This window comes from Acinonyx jubatus, chromosome D3 (genome assembly GCF_027475565.1).
Source record: "Acinonyx jubatus isolate Ajub_Pintada_27869175 chromosome D3, VMU_Ajub_asm_v1.0, whole genome shotgun sequence".
NCBI lineage: Eukaryota > Metazoa > Chordata > Mammalia > Carnivora > Felidae > Acinonyx > Acinonyx jubatus.
In genome coordinates this window covers 68,670,138-68,692,414 of record NC_069392.1, presented here as the reverse complement: position 1 = coordinate 68,692,414, position 22,277 = coordinate 68,670,138, and the positions used below count along the sequence as shown (strand labels likewise).

Sequence of the window (22,277 nt, the reverse complement as noted above, 5' to 3'; positions counted from 1 at the left end):
CCGACTGAGCCACCCAGGTGCTCCTAAGAATTGAAGTTCCTTAAACTTAGGGCAATGGGAGAAAAACTCCAAAGAGCACAAAGGATTAAGTGCACAAGTATAAGTGATTATAAAATCTCAGGTGCAAATAATACAATCAAATAAAAAGAATGTTTTTGTGCTAACATTTAAGATGTTCCCCTACAAGGGGAAACGACTGGGTGGCTCAGTTGGTTGAGCACCTAACTCTTGATCTCCTTGATTTCGGCTCAGATCACGATCTGACGGTTCAGTTCATGAGATGGAACCCCGCGTTGGGCTTTGCGCTGACAGCACAGAGCCTGCTTAGGATTTTCTCTCCCTCTCTCTCTGCTCCTCCCCTGTTTGCGCTCTCTCTCTCTCAAAATAAATAAACTTAAAAAAGAGAAAGATGAACTACAAGGGACAAATTTAGAGATAAGCTTTTTGTTTACCCACTGGTCTTGGTTAAGTGTCATACTGGTATACCAGCTTTACCTTAAATAATCTTATTTAAAAATTAACTTTGTAACTAGACTTATTGTGGAGATATTTTTATAACATATAAAAACATCAAATCACCATGATATACACCTGAAACTGATAGGATATTATATGTCAATTATACTTCAATTAAAAAAAAAAGTTTGCTTCGGAGCACCTGGGTGGCTCAGTCAGTTAAGTGTCCAACTTTGGCTCAGGTCATGATCTCACAGTTCATGAGTTCAAGCCCCGTGTCAGGCTCTGCGCTGACAGCTCAGAGCCTAGAACCTGCTTCAGATTCTGTGTCTCCCTCTCCCTCTCTGTTTAATAAACAGAATTTTTAAATAAACTTTTTTTTTAAATAAAAAAAAAGTTTGCTTCAATGGGGACTTAACCTCTCTGTATTTCTGGGTTGCATCATCTGGCCCCTTTGGTTGCTGTGCCAGAAATGAGATCCCATGCCCCACCACACAGCATCTCATCCAGGTCCCAGAGGAGGAGGAAAGGCCAGAAACTCAGGGTGACAACTGATCAGTCAGGCTCTGCAGCAGGTCTCAGTGAATGGTCACCTCCAGGTAGTGAAACCATGTAGTCCCAAACAGAAGAGGAAGGCTGGAGCAGCAGCTGAAACAGAACAAGCTGCCAAAGCCGCTAAAGAATCCAGAGAATCTTAGAAGGAGCTTAAGATGTGCCTGATCTGAGTATTTCATATCAGAGTTTCAAATACTGTTACTGACAGGGTGTTACAGGCTAAAAGGTCTCTCCCACCCAAATTCATATGTTGAAGCTCTAAACCCCAGAACTCCATCAGAATGTGACTATATTTGGAGACAGAGCTTTAAAGAAGTTAATTAAGGGGGTGCCTGGGTGGTTCAGTGGGTTAAGCGTCCAACTCTTGATTTCAGCTCAGGTCATGATCTCACAGTTCGTGAGTTCGAGCCTTGCGTCGGACTCTGCACTGACAGTGCAGAGCTTGCTTCGGATTCTCTGTCTCCCTTTCTCTCTTCCTCCCCCACTTGTTCTCTCTCTCTCAAAAAAAATAAATAAACTTAAAGAGGTTAATTAAGGTTAAAATAAATTTCTATTAAGCCAAAAAAATTAACATTTTTCTAGATTCATAATAGAAGTTAAAAGAAGAAACAACAGGGGCTACCTGGGTGACTCAGTTGGTTAAGCATCCAACTCTTGGTTTCGGCTCAGGTCAGGATCTCACCATTCGTGAGTTCCAGACCCACACTGGGCTCTGTGCGGACAGTGCGGAGCCTGGTTAGGATCCTCTCTCTCCCTCTCTATCCCTCCCCTGCTCACTCACGCTCCCTCTCTCAAAATAAATACACTTCTAAAAAATAAAAAAAAAAAAAACAGAATCAACGAAGTCCTCTATGTGAATGTGACACCTGTTTTTTGTCTGCCAACTATCCTGCAATTGATTTTCCAAGGAGAATCTCCCCATCTGGGCAGGTGGGACGATCCCCAGGCTGACTAACCAAAGCCACCTCCTAGCCACATTAGTTGCTTCTAAGATGGGAAAGGACCCAAGTCAGATCAATGACACAGCTCCAGGACTTCTGTTGGAACTGCAAAGGGAAAAAAAAATCTCTCTCTGCTGGGCTTGACACTGGAAGTAGTTATCCTCAACCTGACCCAAGACTTAAACTAACAGAAAGGAAAGCAAATACAAGACAAGGAGTCCTGATGATACTGGCTGGTTGTGACCCACAATCTGGCACTCTGAGGCCAGCTCTATTTTCAGACCAAGCCAAGGAATTCCCCTTTTGACAAAAATTTGACTGATACATGTTTTCCAGTACATAATTACTAAGCAAAAATTGACTTAACATTCATAGAAATAACAGCGATATAACACAAACCACATAAAAAGTGAAACCAATCATAATCCTGTCAACATTAGACAATTAATAACCTTAAAAATAGCAGTTGTCCAGGGGGGTCTGAGTGGTTCAGTGAGTTAAGCATCTGTCTCTTCATTTCGGCTCAGGTCATAATCTCATGGTTGTGGGATTGAGCCCCACATTGGGCTCTGCATTGCGAAGGGAGCCTGCTTGGGATTCTCTCTCTCCCTCTCTCTGCCCCTCCCCCACACTTGCTCTCTCTCCCTCCCTCTTTCAAAGTAAATAAATAAACATTAAAAAAAACACAGCAGTTGTCAAACTGTCTGGTTTCAGGTCCCCTTATTTACATTCTTAATTACTAAGAATTCCAAACAGCTTTTGTTAATGTTTCTTTCATGTGCTAAAGCTAAAAAGTGTTTAAACATGCATTTTATTAAATTAGTTTAAAATAATAAGCCCATATGTGTTAATATGTTGTATGAAAAATAACTATTTTCCAAAACAAAAACATCAGTATTCAGAGTGACACTGTTTTCCATTTTTGCTAATTTCTTTAGTATCTAACTTATGACAACTAGATTCTCATCTTTGCTTCTGCACTTTTTTATTTTATTTATTTTTTTAAGATTTTCTTTTTAAGTAATCTCTACATCCAATATAGAGCTCAAACGTACAAGAGTCGCACATTCCACCAACTGAGCCAGGCAGGTGCCCCTGCTTCTGCATTCAATCTGTTGTTTTGGTTAAAGAACATGAAGAAAATGTGCCTCTCACACACACATACTTGGAAAAGAGAGGAGTATTTTAATAGCATGTTAGATCATAATGATTATTCATCTTTTATTCAACACCAAAATGCACCAAATGGCAATCGTTAAAGGTTAGCTGCAATGTGAAATCTGAAACCATATCAACGAACTTCTTGGCTCTGTTTGGTGTATACTGGTGATATATTGGTGATATATCTTGTAACATCATGCATTGGTCACTAAAAAGTACTGGTTCGATGAATTATACAGATCTTCCAAATGCTGGCACACTTCCTCACACAATATACATCTTTTAAAAATCACATTCCTTAATATCATCACCAATCTCATCAGAAAAATCTTTAAGTATTACACAGCTGGTGTAATGATCTGCCCATGGTGACAGACACAAGTTTTCAAATCTAATTTTCACCTGAAAGATCAGGATTTTATCATTGGCAACAGCTAGTTATTCTCCTTGAGTGTCAGGCCCACTTCATTAATTTTCAAGGAAATACCTGACAAATATCCAAGTATGAGAAACTATAGTTCATCTCAATCAGTTTTAAGTAAAAATAAAAGTGGTATTCCATTCAAAAAAAGTTAATTTACCTTGCAGCTCAACCACACAAGTACTGTTCCTAGAGATGAATCTTGTACTTGGATGTGCAGAAGTATTTTATGCACACTTCCACTGAATCACACAGAGTATTAAAAAGATATGCACTCCAGAGTAGAGATTTCAAAAATAAAACTTATTACTGCTTCACCAAGGCTTTTCTTAAGTGAAACAAGACTTTTTCAAACGCTTAAGATGTGTTTGGCTGTGAAGAACAAGTAAAGATTCATACAGTTTAATGCCACTGCCCTGATTCATGCTAAGGTACAAGCGGTGTGCCACCCACTTCTTCACCATCAGTGCAAATATCAACACAGAAATACAGCAAGTAACATATTTTATTACAAAAATAATTTTGATGGGGCGTCTGGGTGGCTCAGTCAGTTGGGCATCCAACTTCGGCTCAGGTCAGGATCTCATGGTTAAGTTTGAGCCCCACCTCAGGCTTTGTGCTGACAGTGCAGAGCCTCCTTCAGATTCTGTTTCCCTCTCTCTCTGCCCCTCCCCCACTTGTGTTCTCTCTCTCTCTCTCTCTCTCTCTCTCTCTCTCACTCAAAATTAAATATTAAAAATAATGACTTCATGAGCCCCCTAAAAGAAAAAGGCCACGGGGACCCCAGGATTTTGTCGACTACACTTTGAGAAACACAATTTTTAATTTTTGTTAATGTTTATTTATTTTGAGAGAGAGAGCAAGTGGGGGAGGACAGAGAGAGAACCCCAAGCAGGCTCCACGCCATCAGCCCAGAGCCCAATGTGGGGCTCGATCTCACAAACCATGAGATCATGACCTGAGCCGAAACCAAGAGTTGGATGCTCAACTGACTTGAGTCACCCAGGTGCCTTGGGAAACACTGTTCTAAAAACTGAATTTTAATAACTGATAACTGAAAAATACAATTCCTAAAACCTTTGACACAAAGGAAACTATCAACTCATGTAGCTTATTCTTTCAAAAGAGGTGTTTCAGAATCCCCTGCAGGTTAGCCCAGTCCTACTAACTATGTACCAGGAATGGGGCCCTACCTTTAAAAAGCACTCTAAGAGTTTGAGGTGCTGTCAGTTTCAGAAAGCACTGATCTAGCCTATGCTAGTCTACATACTTCACTTTACAAATTAGCAAAAAGACAGTGAAACAAATTGCAGTATCATGGATATATGCAACTGATAAAAAAGACTAACTGCACAGGGCACCAGGGTGGCTCGGTCAGTTAAGTGCCTGACTTTGGCTCAGGTCATGATCTCACGGTTTGTGAGTTGGAGCCCCACGTCAGGCTCTGTGCTGATAGCTTGGAGCCTGCTTCAGATTCTATGTCTCCCTCTCTCTGTGCCCCTCCCCTGTTCGCGCTCTCTCTCTAAAAAATAAACATTTAAGAAACTTTTAAAAAAGACTAACTGCACAAAAGTTACATCATTTTTCTTTAAAACTCGCTGCTTAATTTCAACATGTATACACACGAAATTCTTCAACTAATTTAGTGGGACATATCTATGACAGAGATGTACCTAGTGTGTTTGTGTACAATGATACCTGGTTTATCTTACCACATTAAGTACTACTTCCGGCCATCCTGTCACCAAATTACTGAATTGTTACAATGATTAGCATCTGTTGATATGCTCTAGAATTCACTAATGAATACCACTGATAAATATCCTTCATAAAGTTTTACATTTAGAAATATATTTTGCTCTTTTCATGCCTATTGTGGCCATGCTTGTGGTCCCAAGAAGCCTCTGAAGCATGTAGCAGCTCCAGAGCACAGGATGCTGGATTAACTGATTGGTATGTTTGCCCCTCATCCATCTACCAGTCCCCATAAACTGAGAGATCATCTCCTTCTCATTATTTCCCTAAAGATCAAACTAGGTATGCCCTAACAGGACGTGAAGTAAAGAAGATCTGTATGTAGTGTTTTATTAAGATTGATGACAAGGTCCACACTGATACAACCTACCCTGCTGGTTTTACGGATGTCATCAGCATTGACAAAACTGGGGAGAATTTCTGTCTCATTTATGACACCAAGGGTCACTTTGCTGTTCATCAGATTTCACCTAAGGAGGCCAAGTATAAGTTGTGCAAAATGAGAACGATCTTTATGGGGATAAAAGGAATGCCTCATCTGGTGACCCATGATGCTCTCACCATCTGCTATCCTGATCCCCTCAATCAAGGTGAATGACACCATTCAGAATGTTGGAGACTAGAAAGATTACTGATTTCATCAAGTTTGATACCAGTAATCTGTGTATGGTGACTGAAAGTTCTAACCTGGGAAGAACTGGGTCACGTGAAAGATGCCAATGGCAACAGCTTTGCCACCCAGCTCTCCAACATTTTTGTTAATCACAAAGGCAACAAAACATGGATTTCTCTTCCCCATGGAAAGGGTATCCACCTCACCATTGCTGAAGAGAGAGACAAGAGACTGGGGGCCAAAAGAGCAGTGGGTAAAATGGTCCATAGGTGATGTAATTGGAAGTCGTTATACTTAAAGATCATATAGCATGAAAAAAAAAACCAGAAATACATTTTGACTTGAAAAAGATTGAATTCGGGGCGCCTGGGTGGCGCAGTCGGTTAAGCGTCCGACTTCAGCCAGGTCACGATCTCGCGGTCCGTGAGTTCGAGCCCCGCGTCAGGCTCTGGGCTGATGGCTCGGAGCCTGGAGCCTGTTTCCGATTCTGTGTCTCCCTCTCTCTCTGCCCCTCCCCCGTTCATGCTCTGTCTCTCTCTGTCCCAAAAATAAATAAAAACGTTGAAAAAAATTTAAAAAAAAGATTGAATTCATCAATATTAAAATATAGAAATCATCCCTTACTACAAAAAAACACAAATATTCAGTAGCAGTCCTTTTAAAAAAAACAAACATAAATGATATGCATTCTAAACATGCAAACTGGGATTTGACAGATTTTAAGTAAATTACTCCGGTGCATCAATGACTGCAAAATAAAGCTGGTACCATATTAAAGCAATAAGGATAAGCATACTAAAATATCCAAATATCCAAAGCCTATAAAATCAAGAGCTATTTTTTTTAAATATATAATACAGATTCCCATGCCTCCTCCACTCAATTCCCATTCTGAATCTGTGTGTGTGTTGGGATGGAGCATGGGAAGAGAGAAATAAAGCTCTTCCAGAGATGGAGATGCAACCACTCTTCAACTAGCACTTGGGAACTACTCCCGGTAATGTAAATGAACTGGACATGCCCTCCTTGGATGATATAAAAAAATGCTAACTGGTGGGGCCTGCTGAACAACTGTCTCCCAGTGTCTAAGTTAACTCCTGACAGCAAAAAGGTGCAGCTTGCCTCTCAGAACCAGTGAAGTGACTAGTTAACTGGTGCCTAGAAAATGTTATGGCTTCCAAGCAGATTAACCTTCTCCCCTTGAAGAACAAATTCCATTGGGAGTTTAGATGGTAATTTTGGCACCTACACAAAATCCTAAATCTCTAAAAGGAGCCCAAGAAAGTATTTTAGAGTACTTGGCCGGCCGGGGGGGGGGGGGGGGGGAGATCAACTCCCTATTCAGAATAGTGATGCTATACCAACTTCTTATCATGGGAAATACAAGTACCTAAAACTTGCTACCAGACACTTCAAATGAATTGAAAAACAAAGAGGAGAAAAGGGGAGAGAGCGACAAATGAAGAGACAAACACTGAAGCAAAACGAATGGGGCAATACCTTCAAGAGACCCATTAAATTAGATGCGAGATGATTACATAGTACACAGACACCTCATTGTATTAAAGAATGTAAAGCCAACACAAGTTGAAACAGTTCAAAAAATAAAGTTAGATGGAGTGTCTGGGTGGCTCAGTGGGTTGAGCATCTGACTTCAGCTCAGGTTGTGATCTCTCACAGTTCATGAGTTCGAGGCCCACATCAGGCTTGCTGCAGTCAGCCTATCAAGCACAGAGCCCACTTCAGATCCTCTGTTCCCCTCTCTCTACCCCTCCCTCACTGGCACTCTGTCTCAAAAAATAAATTAAAAACATTTAAAAAAAATTAAGTTAGAGGACTCTAACAGCTAAACCACCTCCAACTCTGATCTTGCTGCACTCCAGGCCAAATGAATCACAATTTCTGGAGGTAGGATCCAGCCACCAGTATTTTGTAAAGCTTCCCGAAAGATTTCAAAATGCAGCCAAAGTTGAGAACCACTGTCCTAAACCTTGGGAGTAAAAAAGCAATAAAAAGATGGATCCCATACAGTTACAAGTTTTCTAAAATGCAATTTTCATTTAACACAGTCTTTGAGCCTAAACGTATTTACAATTATCACCAACTTAAAAAAAATTTTTTTTAATGTTTATTTTTGAGAGAGAGAAAGAGAGACAGAGTGTGAGCAGGGGAGGGGAAGAGAGTGAAGGAGACACAGAATCGGAAGCAGTACCAGGCTCCAAGCTATCAGCACAGGGCCTGACGTGGGGCTCAAACTCACGGACCGTGAGATCATGACCTGAGCCAAAGTCGGGAACTTAACCTACTGAACCACACAGGCACCTCCAATTATCACCAATTTTAAATTAAGATGTTATAATAGACACTTTTTTTTGAGAGAGAGAGAACAGAAGCCTGGGAGAGGGTAGAGGGGGAGAGGGAGAGAGGGGGAGGGAGAGAATCTCAAGTAGGCTCCACGCTCAGCATGGAGCCAGAGATGGGGTTTGATCCCACCACCCTGGGACCATGACCTGAGCCAAAATCAAGAGTCGGATGCTCAACTGACTGAGGCACCCAGGTACCCCAACAGATACTCTTTATAATCGGTCTCTTGTAGCTAGCTATCTGACCTGTATCATTTGCAGTAGCAAATAATCAAGACTTAAATTATAAGATTCTGACCACCCAACATCTTAGTTTTACATAAGTACCACCCTAGTTTCTATCCACTTTCATGGTTAAAACAAATTTTCCTGGATGCCAAACATATCACATAATAGTGTCAAGGTGACACAACCTAAAATACCTTGTTCCTGAGAAACTGGAATTCGGCCACATTTTCCATCACCAAAATTACACATTTTAAAAATGAAACAAAAAATCCAAAAATACTAAATCTGACTCATTATCAAGCATATGTTTTGTTATGTTATGATGCAAACAGTATCATACTGAAAGTTATTCAAATGAATATCTAGACATATTTGTCAACTGTTTCTCTTTTTAAAGCAACTGAATCTTCATCAACTGTTGAGTAAAAAGCCCTAAATTTGATAATTTAACAAAATTAAAATGCTGATCTAAGTCCTTTAACTTTCATTGAGTGTAGAAAATAATGAAATCAATGAAACTTAGTCATATTAGTTTTACACATGATTAAACATCACCTCAGAGTCATGTTTATTTTTTTAAATGTTTATTCATTTTTGAGAGAGAAAGAGAGCGCGAGCAGGGAAGGGGCAGAAAGAGAGGGAGGCACAGAATCCAAAGCGTGCTCCAGGCTCTGAGCTGACAGCACAGAGACCGATGCAGGGCTCAAACTCATGAACTGTGAGATCGTGACCTGAGCCGAAGTCAGAAGCTTAACCAACTGAGCTACCTAGGTGCCCCCACAGTCATCTTTAATCATCACTTAAGCAAAACAAAAATTCCTGCCTAACTACACAATCTTCTAGAAAAAAAGGAAATCAAAACATGTACAAGGAGCACTGAAATGCCAACATAAGATGTTTAAAGAACCATTCACCCTTAAAATCACTGAATGAAAAATGAAAAAAAGTTAGGCATGAGCTAGAGGAGGCCAAAATAGAACTGAAGTAAGTTTAAACATAAAAAAATAATAATATATGTTCTCACCAAAGTAGGTAAAATATTAGACAAGACTAAATATGCATTTTAAATGTAATGAACGAGGCAGATCCTGTGGGGTTAACTGCCCTAGTAGGGGCCTCAGCAATTCACAGCTCAATTAGAATAGTGGCTAATGATGTTACTATAACACCAGCTCAATCAGAAAAAACAGCTTCCAAGCCAGAGAGGCGGTGTGTGACTGAGCAGCATAAATTAGTTTAATACTTGCTCTTAATTTGGGGGGTTGGGGGGCAGATCTAAAGAGGAATGCAGAAAAAATAATTCACATACAAATAAAGAAATAGCTCAACTAAAATGTAGCTTTAAAAAGTGAAGCATAGGTTTTTGAAATAAGAATTGCCGCTTCATAGTATAAGCAGAATTGTTTCAAACAACAAAGCCATCAGAAAAGGCCAAAGATCCATGTAAAATGTATACAAAAATTTCAAATTCACCTTCTCAGCCCAAATTTTCATTAAATCTGAAATTGATTTGCAGTTTTTTTCTAAGCTCAAGATTTACAATGAAGGCACTTAGCTATACAGAGAAATTCCTATTAGGTACTCCCACCTCGAAAATCAGAAAATTAAGGTGTAATACCTCTTTAAAGCAACCTCACCCCAAAAACCTGGAAAGCAAAGAAAAAGCCACTTCTATTAATAGACTCACAAAACATATCAATTTTCTCTAGAAAGGCTTTTAGTTTTAATTCCAACAACTGAAACTTACATAATTCATTAGCACCTTTATATCTAAAGATTCTGCACATCTTAAATGCTTAGCCTACCTGTATTACTTTGTTCAGTAACAAACCCATTTAAGAAAACAAAATCAAAAAAATGAACTTAGGAAGCATTAACAGGATATCATATTTTAAAACGTTAATGATATCAATCATTTACAACTTGAAATGTCATGTACTAAGCATATCAGAACTTTCCAAAAGAGAAAATAAGAAATAAGTCCTTAGCAGAAAAAGAAGTTACACATTGGAACTTCCTATGCTATATTTCAACTGAAATACAGTCTCAGTGCAACAAGGCAAAGGCAGTTAATGAAATCCACAATAAAATTTATTCCACTGCAATATTCTAAATCTAATTACTTTATGAAAGTATGCATTTCTTTATTTTCTATAAGACTACATAGTTTCTTCCAACAAAAAATACTGAACCTACTTTTTAAAACCCACATTATTAAACTGCTATTGATGCTAAAAAGATGTAAGTCTGGCAAAAGTCAAAGGTTGTTAACAAAATTAGCCAAGATTATATGCCTTTAGAAAATCAACTCAGACTAATTAAAATGATTCCACATCAGCTTATATTTGTAATTCCGGAAAAACGAGCGGTTTCACCTTAAACTAGAGTGCAAAAACGAAAGGCATGAGGAAACCAAATTCAAAACAAATTAATTAAAAATATATTCATTAAAATTTTTACCAGTATTTTCGGGGGGGGGGGGATAGCTATCAATCATCAACAGAGTTTTAAAAACCTCTCTGCACCCTCAAAGAAATCTTTCCAGTTAACCAAACACACCCATTTCTTTGAAAATCTTGCCGGAGAGATTATAACAGCAGTTTGGGGCTGTGATGGAGCCACCGCCCTACATCGTATACCAATTTCACGCTCAGTACACGTAATCCTAGCAATAAAATAAACTACGTCCTTTATTTTTTGTTAGAGGAGTGGAAGGTGGGGGTGGTCAGTTAGGTGCCGAGAATGTTTCCCGCATACCGCCATCACCCACAATACTCAAAAAGTAAACAAATCAAAGCCAGACACATAAACTGGAATGACACAACCAGGAAGGGAAAGTGAAGGACAAAGAGAAAACAAAAATTTGCTTAAGAAAAGAAATGAAGACAAGCCATTTACAACTTTCATTTATACCTGAGGCGACACGCTCCGGCCAACCCAGCGCACTCGGCTGGGGCGGACAGCGAAACTACTCAAGAACAACAAAGAGAAGCGGCGGCCGCAGCAGGAGTCCCGGTCCGAGTTTAACTTGATTCTGCCACAAACCGCAAGGGGAGTTCGGGGCCGCAGGACCCAGCCAGTAGCCCGAGTGACGCGAGGCCCCGCGGCCCCTGCGCAGGGGCCGCCGGCCCGGCCCGTCAGGGGGCCGCGCTCGCTCTCCCGGCGCACCCGCCGGCCTCCTGCTTGCTCCCGGCCGCTGCCGGGAGCCCGCCCCGGGGCGGGGAAGCCGCGGGCGGGGTGCGCGGGCCCGGCCGGGGGAAGGGGAGGGGACATGGCGCGTTACCTGGGCTCGGGCGATGGCGAGGAGTGTCCACTCTCCCGCCGCGACTCGTCCGCGGGAGCGCCGAGCCCTTCGCTCCCCTGGCGGCCCGGAGCGCTCCTCGGCCCCGGCCCCGCCGCGTCCGAGCCAGGCCGCCCCTCCTCGGCGCCGCGCCGCTGCCCGCGCGGGCCGCCTAGAGCTCCCGGGCCGCCCCGCGACCGGGGGCCTCTCTCGCGGGGCGCCCGGCTCCCCTCACCCGCTCCCGCCCCCTGGGCGGCCGTGGAGTCGCGGGGAGGGCGGGAAGGGCCTCCCGAGGAGAGCGGGCGGGCGCGAACGCGGGCTCCGCCACCCGAGCCGCTCCGTTACCGCAGCGGCGACGACGACCAGGGCCGTGTTGTTGCTGCCAACTTGTCGAAAGGACACTGAGCATGCGCGCACGGAGACCACATCCGGGTAATTTCAGGGTTTGGCCCTTTTTCCCCCTGCAGCTTTCCTTTCTCCCTGCTGCCCCCGCCTCCCGCCCGGAGTGACGGGAGGGTCGCTCTGCGCAGGCGCTCACGAGGCGGCACCAGTCGGCAAGCTGCCCGGAGTGCCGGTCTGGGCTCCGGGCCTGGCGGAGGGCGCTGCCCCAGAGAGGCTGCTTGCAGTGTGTTGATCAGGGAAATTGGCATCCCTTTACAGAAAAGTACGCTAGCAGCGCTGGAGAGCTCGGAGTAGAGTGGGCGTCCAGTGTTTGTAAACAGCGATGAGCCGGGCCTTGTTTTTTGAGGACCTGCGGCCACAAAAATTAGGGTTGGACAGCCAGCTCCGGGGAGAAGACGGTTGTAGCGGTTTACGTTGGGAAGAAACAGGCGATGACCGCACCTTCTTTCCCTTTCCACCAGCCCTGGATTACTAGATCCAAAGGTGTTTAAACTTGCCAAAACCCTTTTTGGGCTGAAGAGATGCACAGGAGAGTCAAGGAATCACACATTTGAGAGTCTGGCCAGGTGTTATGAAAAGTGAGTGGAAGAATCTAGGTGAAACCTCAGAGTTGGAAGGGACCTTCCAGGACCTACAACACACCTGTTAACTAGGTTACCTGTTGGGTAGAGAAAGGCATAAACTCTGCTTTTGAATTAATACTTATTTGAAAGCTTTCCAAGATAACAGGCGTTTATTTTATATTTTAAAAGTTTCGGAAAACACATACTAATTATATATTTTTTTAATTTTTATTTTACTTTTCTACCACCTAGGAAATACCTCCATTGAGGGTCCCACGGAAACTAATTATTGGGAAGTTCTGAAGTCATTTCTTAAGTCTCGTTGCCCTCCTACCTTTCACACAGTGTCCTACCTCCTATCCGCATGCTGTCCTACCCACCATCATGTCCTGGGCTCTTACCTCTTCTACCAGAAAGCCTCTACAACTGTCATGTTCACTGGTGTTCCCTACTCCTAGGGTGCAGGAAGACTTTCCAAGACTAGGTTTAAGGGAACTCATTTACACATCTTCCACTGCTATATGTACTATATAATAAAAATTGCTCAGCTTGAGAAATCACCTGAGGACAGAGTGTCCCCTTTCAAAACGGTCCTTCTCCCACCTGACAGAAAAAAAGCAAAACTCTCACCCGTTACTTAAGGTGCATCAGCTCAAGATGTAAAAACCTCCGGGGCAATTCAAAGGGACAATTCAGAAATGGGTGTCTGTGATGTGGAAGTGAATGGCCCAAATGAATGGGTTATAAATTCTTTTGCAAGTCAGGTGGTTTCCAATTCTTGCTGCCAACAAAATTGAAGGAAGCTCTAACTCGGTGATTTGGTAAAAGATCAATATGTGATTCCTAGGCACTATACCTCAGAAGGAGTTAAAAAGTAACATTGGTATAACTAAACCTCTTCCTTTGCCATTTGTATTTGTTATTTATCACTGTATGACAGTATAACCACAAATTTAGCAGCTTAAAACAACACACATTTATTAGTTCACAGTTTCCATGGGTCAGGAGTTTAGGCATGGCTTAGCTGGGTCCTCTGTAAGATCCCAAATGAAGGTTGGATGGGAAAGGATGCACTTCCAAACTGTCGCTGGCAGCATTCAGTTCCCTGCAGGCTGCACAGGACTGAAGGCCTTAGTCCCTTGCTCACTGTCAGCTGGAGGTCCCTTCAGTTTTTTGTCAATGTAGCAGCTTGGTTCTTCAAAGACAGCAAGGGGGAGATTCTCAGTGTAAGACACTGGTAACAGACGTATGTAACAATCACGTATGCATAATTGCATATATCCTGTCACCTTTGCTATACTCTATTTTTTTAATGCTTATTTATTTTTGAGAGAGAGAGACAGTGAGAGCAGGCAAGGGGCAGAGAGAGAGGGAGACACAGAATCTGAAGCAGGCTCCAGGCTCTGAGCTGTCAGCACAGAGCCCGACACGGGGCTTGAACTCAAGAATATAGAGATCATGACCTGAGCTGAACTCAGAGGCTTAACCGACTGAGCCACCCAGGTGCCTCTGCCATACTCTATTGACCAGAAGCAACTCACAAGCCCTGCCCTTACTCAAAAGAAGGAGACCACATAGGAAGGCAGGGATCATGTGGGGCCATATTAGAATCCACTACACCATCTATTTATTTATGCAAATAATAATCCTATAACCCCAACCTCCTCAGAATTTGTCTTCAAGTTCTCTTCACTTTCTTGCTTAAGGGAAACCTGACTTTCCCCTGGGACAGTGCTTTCCCTTCCCCCTTTGAAAGTAGTGGTAACTGTGTTTTCAATCCTAAGTCTCTTAGACTGTGCCTGGAAGCCGGGTAGGTGTCCTCCCTGCTCCTCAACAGACCATCCCCCTCTCTTCCTACTAACCTGCAGCTTTAAATCTTCCTATCCCGTACCCCTCATCGTTGCTCTCATTCCCCTTCATTTTGTCACCATTTGCTCTGTCAGTCACTTCAATACCACTTCTGTCTTTTTTTTTTTTATTTTTTTAACATTTATTTATTTTTGAGACAGAGAGAGACAGAGCATGAACGGGGGAGGGTCAGAGAGAGGGAGACACAGAATCTGAAACAGGCTCCAGGCTCTGAGCTGTCAGCACAGAGCCCGACGCGGGGCTCGAACTCACGGAGTGCGAGATCATTACCTGAGGTGAAGTCGGCTGCTTAACCGACTGAGCCACCCAGGCGCCCCTCTTCCGTCTTAATCCTAGGTGCTTATAATATACATGTGGATGATCTTCCCAATATCCTGACCTCTCAGTTCTTTGACTTCTCTTCCAAGGATCCTGTCCTACCCTAAGTCTGCCACTCACTCCCATGGGCATAATCATAGGAGCATTATCAAACTTTGCAACTCATCATAATCACAATTTCAAATATACTCTAAACACGATCTCATTTACAAATCTCCTTGCAGCAATTGTTGAAAGTACGTATCTGCTCTCTCCCATCCTTACCCAGGTTAAATATCTGGCCAATCATTACAATCACTCCCTTGCACACATTCTCCACCCTGGCACACTCTCATCCCCCTTTGTTGTGCTTGCTAGGCAAAACCACAATCCTGATCAAGCCAGCTCCCACCTACCCCACACCAGCACTCACGCATCTGAATGTGGCTAGAGAAAAACACAATGACACTGCTTAGTTTCACTTTAAACTCATCACTCAACCTCCAGTGTGCCCTCCGTGCTGCCCCAGACTCCCACTTCACTCCTCCATTCTTCTGGATGTCATAGCTCTCTGTCCTCTAACCTACACCTCCTTCCCTTTCATCCTTATTCTCAGTAACCTTGCTTCCTGTTTCGTTGAGAAAATTGAAGCAATGAGACGAAAATCTCCACACAATCCCACGATCCCATCTACCCATACCCTCATACCAACATCTATAACCTCTTCTCCACCTTCCCTCCATTACGTAGTTGAATTTTCCATGCTCCTAGCTAAAGCCAGTCCCTCTGCTAAGGCAACAAATACCAATCTTGGCTTGATTAATCAAGACCATCACCATGACTCCAGCAATTATCTGCCCCCTTCTAATTATCAATGTTTCCCTCTATACCGGGTCATTCCCATCCAGCTGACAAGCAGCTGTTACTTCTCCAATCATACAAAGCCTCTTTGACCCACTTCTACTGTCCGCTACTGCCTCGTGTCTGTACTTCAATTCCAACAAAATTTCAAGAGTTTTCCATGCTTTCTGTTTCTGGTTCTCCTGCCACCCTATAGCAGCAGAATTCATGCCATATGATACAATTTATATAAAGTTAAAAAACATGCCAAATATAATGCCTGTGATAACATTACATGCATATGTAATAGAATCACACCAGTGCATATAAGGTTACATATGTGGCATATTTGAAGTATCCAAGTGAGCAGGTCTCCCACTTAAACCAGTTCCATTCATGCTTTCATCCTTACTACTCTATCAAAACTATTCTAGTGAAGGTTAACAATGAACTTCATATTGCCTAAGTCCATTGATCTATTCACAATTTTCATTTTAATTGACCTGTCTGTAACAGCTAACATAGCTAATCACTTGATTCACCTTTTTTTTTAACCACATCCACCAATTTTCCTCCTTCATCACTGATCCCTCTTTCCCTGTCTTATTTCTTCTTTGTTGATTCTCTTTTCCCAGACAACCTTGCAATGACGTAGGGCTCATTCCTTGGATTACTTCTCCTTTCCATCTATACTTATTTCATTGGTGATCTCATTAAATCTCCTTTCAACAACATCAGAGATACATGATATCATCATATATGATGACATTTCCAAATTTATAGATTCAGCCCAGACCTCTCATCTAAACTCCAGATTCTGATATCCAGCAATCTGCTGTACATCTCAAACTTATGCCACAAACTGAAAAAATATTCTCTCTTAAACCTGTTCAACTCACCAGCTTTCCTCTCTCATTGACGACAAGTCCATCCTTCAAATTGCTCAGATCAAAAGCCCTGGAAGCATGCTGCCTTCCCTCTTTCTTTTATGTCCAGTGTCAAGTCCAGATTCAGAGCATCCCTTACCATCTCTACTGCTTCCTCCCTGGTCTGAGCCACCACCATCTCATGTTTGGATTAGTCTTCTAAAAGCTCTCCCTGCTTGCACTCTCAACAATAGCCAAATTGTGGAAAGAGCCTAAATGTCCATCAACTGATGAATGGATAAAGAAATTGTGGTTTATATACACAATGGAATACTACGTGGCAATGAGAAAGAATGAAATATGGCCTTTTGTAGAAACGTAGATGGAACTGGAGAGTGTGATGCTAAGTGAAATAAGCCATACAGAAAAAGACAGATACCATATGGTTTCACTCTTATGTGGATCCGGAGAAACTTAACAGAAACCCATGGGGGAGGGGAAGGAAAAAAAAAAGAGGTTAGAGTGGGAGAGAGCCAAAGCATAAGAGACTGTTAAAAACTGAGAACAAACTGAGGGTTGATGGGGGGTGGGAGGGAGGGGAGGGTGGGTGATGGGTATTGAGGAGGGAACCTTTTGGGATGAGCACTGGGTGTTGTATGGAAACCAATTTGACAATAAATTTCATATATTGAAAAAAAAAAAAAAAGCTCTCCCTGCTTTCCATCTTGCCCCTTAGAGTCTGTTCTCAACATAATAACCAGAGTGATCCTCCGAAAACATAATGATGTCACTCCTCTGCTTAAATCTCCACAATGGCTCCTCATTTCACTCAGAGTAAAAGACTGTCCTTACCGTAGTCTACAGGGTTCCACAAGATTTTCACCACCATCCTACCCCAATCATTATTTTTCTAATCTCATCTCTTGTTGTTCCCTTGTATGAATCTGCTGCAGCCTTACTAACTTTCTTTATTGACCCTAGAAGATATGAGCCATATTCTCAAATTAGGGCATTTGTGTTGGCTCTTCCCTCTGCCTGGGACACATCTCCCCCAGATACCTGCAGTGCTAACTCCCTAACCCTCTTGAGTCATTCGTCGTCTTCTCAATGAGGCCCACCCTAACCTTTTTAAAACCATAACTCATTTTGAACCCTACCCTACACCCCAGATTCCCCTTACCCTGATCTATCTTCCTCATAGCTCTTCTCATTTACTGTGTTACTTACTTATATTTGTGCTTATTGCTTATTGTCTCCTACCCCCCACTAGAATGTAAGCTCCACAAGGGCAGGGATTTATACACAGTGTTTACTAATATATCCCAAGTGACTAGAGTTGCTATTGACACATAGGAGGCTCTTGATAAATTCGTTTGGGTAAATGAATACGGTGTTTCATGCTTCTAACCATGTCTTATTCCAGCAAAAATATTCTGCATTTTAATTTCAGTAGTTCATCAAAATTTATAACATTTTATGTTGTTTATACCAATTAGGTATTCAAAATTGTATTAATAATACAAGCAAGATGAATGTTTTAAACTTAGAGACTCAAAGATTTTTTTTTTAATTTTTAGGGAAATATGATAGGCTGATCAATAAAAGACTTTCCAGACTAAAATCTTATATTAAAATGTTCAGGAGCAAGTAGAATGGAAGTACAAGATAAAGAGAAAAAGAGTGATACAGAATTTCTTTTTAAGAAAAGCTTGTTCATGTATTTTTTTAAATAGATCATAGATGCATTATGATATTTAGATTCCCTTGGTTACACTTACAGAATGATGTAACAATCTTATTTTAAAATGCCAATACTTATAATATGCCAGAAATAACAAACTTTGCCATTATTTAAACTTAAGATGAAACGTTTTAGATATGACCTTTAAAGGTACAAGAAGAACCATCGTTTCTCAAATTTCTCTTAGGAGGCATGCAAGCAAGAAATTTTGAAGACCACAGTGCCAAGGCACTCCAGGGGACCTAAGCCACCACCTTTCCGGAGACTTCTTCAGGTGAAACATCTCACTCAGTTCTTCCATCCGTCTCTGCCCTGGGCTCTTGTTCCCTTTTGTTTTCTCTGAGGCTCACCTCCTGTGAAACAGAGTTTCCCCAGGGTAAGGAGAACATAGAGCTTTTACCTTTTCATCCCAGAGTTGAAGACCTAGCCGTCCCACTTCCAGCACCGCCCACTGAGGAAGAAATAGAATAATTTTTCATGTGGGAGTGCCTGGGTGGCTCAGTCATTTAAGCATCCGGCTCTTGATCTCCACTTAGGTCATGATTTCAGAGTTCGTGGGTTCAAGCCCCCCATAGGGCTCTGTGCTAATAGTGTGGAGCCTGCTTGGGATTCTCTCTCCCTCTCTCTCTCTCTCTCTGCCCCTCCCCTGATCACACTCTCTCTTTCAAAATAAATAAATAAAACTTAAAAAAAAAAAACTATTCACTGTCAGCACGGAGCCCAATGCGGGCCTTGAACCCACAAACTGTGAGATTATGACTGAGCTGAGATCAAGAGTTGGATGCTTCTGGGTGGCTCAGTCAGTGAAGCGTCTGACTTTGGCTCAGGTCATAATCTTGCAGTTCATGAGTTCAAGCCCCATGTCGGGCTTGTGCTGACAGTTCAGAGCCTGGAGCCTGCTTCAGATTCTGTGTCTTCCCCTCTCTCTGCCCCTCTCCCGCTCATGCTCTGTTTCTCTGTCTCTCAAAAAATAAATAAATAAATAAACATTAAAAAAAAAAAGATGCTTAATGGAAATGTGGAAATGATGTAGCAATTGACAGCTCAAGGCATGAGTTAGGCATCATGACATTTTAGAGTTAACCCAATTTTTTTTCAGCCTGTTTTGGTTCTGTTTATTTGTTTTCATTAGCTAGGCAAGTGATAAATTATAATTGTTTTATGCCAGGTCTAGTGAATAGTAATAAAGGGTACTGATAAAATGAAAGGAGCTCATACATTAAAAAAGACGTAGAACCAGTGGGTTATTTTAGGAGCAGAATGGGAGTTAACCCAATGTTTTAAAAAATAATCTAAGTTGCCCTTGAAAATCATTTAACATTGATTAACCTAAACACTGCAAAGCACTATTTCCCTCATCCCTAAAAGCACTACAGTAAACTGTCATCTCCTTTGGTTTAAAGTGTAGAACATTATGTTTGAGAGTGACTGGTGTACATTTGACTATCAAGTGATTTGTTCTTTCAGCTCTATAGGAGGCCAAAGACTTGATGAAGAAGAGCGAAGATGGGTAGAGCCAATGCTCCATTTTATTGATTTATTTAAATCTACTAAAAAGCTACAATAGCTGCTATCCATGCCAGATCCAGCAAGGGTGACAGAGGCAGCTGTGGACAGAATCCGAAGTGGGGGAAAGGGGTTGGGCAGGCAGGAAGGAATTACGTGGGAGGGGAAGGGAAATCACAGCCCACCTTTGTCTGGCTGCAGTCCTCTAAGTACTAACAGAGACCAAGAGGCAGCTGAAAGCAAGGGACAGGAGCAGTACACACCCCTCTGTCAGCCCTAACCATTCACACAATGCACATTTTTATTCAATACGGACCAGGTACCAAGTACTAAGGGATTCAGAGAGAAATCTATAGCACATGCCCTTGAGTAGCGCCGAGTCTAGTGGGGGAAGAGTGAAGTGTTAATAGATAATTCTGATGAGGTGGACACAGAATGCTGTGAAAAAACAAAGAAGGAGCAACCTAATCTTGCCAGAGTTCAGAAGCCTTCACAAGAAAGTGACATTTGAGCTGGACTTTGAGGGAAAATAGGAGTTTGCCAGTAGAATAGGATTGAGTGAAGACTTTCAGGGCAGAGAAAACAGGCTACAGATATGAAAGTGATTGGTGTGTTTGTGGAATTCAATATATAGCCGTAGGTATACTTGTCATATACAAACAAAGCAAAACGCAATACACCACGTTCAAGAGGGTACATATTACAGCGTTGTTGGCCTTAACAGACTGTTGGAAATAACTCAAATGTTTACCAAAAGGAGACTGGATAAATAAACTATGGCACATCCATACAATGGAAGACTAGATAGCTGTAATTTAAGTGGAAGTTTTCACTGTACCCGTATGGAAAGATCTCAAAGGTTTACTGCCAAATGACAATGCAAAGTCCAAAACAATGTGTATATTATGCTATCTTTTCTATCATAAAGGAGGAAAAATAGTATACGTTTATAACAATAATGGTTGTATGGAGTAGAGTGAGAATTGGACAGATGAGGAATGGATGGGAGAAAATTTTTCACTGTATAACTTCTTTTATTATTCAACCATGTAGATGCATTACCTATTCAAAAAATTAAACTGAAACTAGATTCAAACTTGAAATTCAGAGTGACTGGAATGTGTATGCCCTTCCTTTCCTTTAAGACTCTGTCGATAATCAGGGTGCCTGGCTGGCTCAGTTGGAAGAGTATGGGACTCCTGATCTTGATCTTGGGGTCATGAGTTTGGGCCCCGTGATAGGTACTAAATATATATATATATACACACACACACATATATATACATATATATATATATACACACACATATATACATATATTAAAAAAAAAAAAAAAAGACTTGATGATCCTCTAGGATCCCTGATGTTTGTCAGGACTGGGTGCCCTTTCTTTCTGCTCCCAGACCAGACTGTGAGTTCCTTTGTCCCTGAGGACAGAGGTTCTCTTGAGGGCCTTCTGCATAACAAGTGTGGAAGTGTCAGAGAATGTTTGTTGAATGAATGCACAGAGGTGAGAGATGAGGCTGGGAAGATAGATTTGGAGCCAGACTATGAAGGAAGACATGCTCATGAGTTGAACTCCACTGGGGGACAGATATGTTTGGGTTTTATAGTTTTACTGAGGTACAACTTACATTTACAAACTTTTTAAGGGAGTTGGATGAATTTGGGTAAATGTATACATTGTGCAACCATTACTACAATCAAGTTTAGAACACTGCCATCACTCCAGAATGTTCCCTTCTGCCCCTTTGCTGTCAATCCCCACCCCCATATTCCTGGCCCCAGGCAACCATTGCCGCTGCCTGCTTCCTGTTTTTCAGGTTTTGGTTTTTCGAAAATTCCATATAAATGGAATCTTACAACATGTAATTTTTGCATCTGGATTGTTTTTACTCAGCATGATGTTTTTGAGATCTAAAATGTTATTGCGTGTATCCGTAGTTAGCTCCTTTTTATTGTTCAGTAGTATTCCATTGTGTGTATTTGCAAATCCATAGAAACAGAAAGTAGATTGGCAGATTAGCAGTTGTCACAGGACAGGAGAGGAGGGGAATTGAAAGACACGGGGTTTGTTTTTGAGGTAATGGAAATGTTCTGGAATTAGTGCTGATGGTTGTGCTACGTTGTGAATATATTAAAAGACTGAATTGTACACTTTAAAATGATTAAAACACATGCACCTGAAACTAATGTAGCACTGTGTGTCAACTATACTTCAATAAAAACAAATAAATAAAATCGTTCAAATTCATAGAAACAAAGAGTTGAATGGTGGTTGCCAAGGGTTGGGGGAGAAATGAGAAAATGTTGGTCAAAGGACACCAGTTTCCAATTATAAGATGAATAAGTTCTAGGGATCTAACATATAGCATAGTGACTTTAGTTAACAATACTGTATCATATATACTTGAAAGTTG

At 41.7% G+C, this 22,277-nt stretch overlaps 2 protein-coding genes and 1 pseudogene across 6 annotated transcripts in view; 2 read left to right on the top strand and 1 right to left on the bottom strand.

Moving 5' to 3' along the window:
- The window catches only part of SMAD4 (SMAD family member 4), a 64,040-nt gene extending 52,060 nt beyond the window's left edge, over window positions 1-11,980 (bottom strand). For 4 of the 5 annotated variants that reach the window (XR_003423657.2, XM_027068979.2, XM_027068981.2 and 1 more), the window contains exon 1: window positions 11,777-11,980. The gene's annotated coding sequence lies outside the window, so the exon portion shown is untranslated. Of the gene's footprint in view, window positions 1-11,406; window positions 11,685-11,776 lie in introns of those variants that run through there. The other variant, XM_015072258.3, reaches the window with a different exon arrangement.
- On the top strand, window positions 3,897-6,204 carry LOC106974944 (40S ribosomal protein S4, X isoform-like; annotated as a pseudogene).
- LOC128312336 (translation initiation factor IF-2-like) lies at window positions 11,737-19,343 on the top strand. The gene is made up of 2 exons (XM_053205685.1): window positions 11,737-12,205; window positions 18,539-19,343. Exons 1-2 carry the CDS (start codon window positions 11,790-11,792, stop codon window positions 18,561-18,563), a joined length of 441 nt encoding a protein of 146 aa, XP_053061660.1. The 5' UTR covers window positions 11,737-11,789; the 3' UTR covers window positions 18,564-19,343.
- Window positions 19,344-22,277: the final 2,934 nt, after the last annotated feature.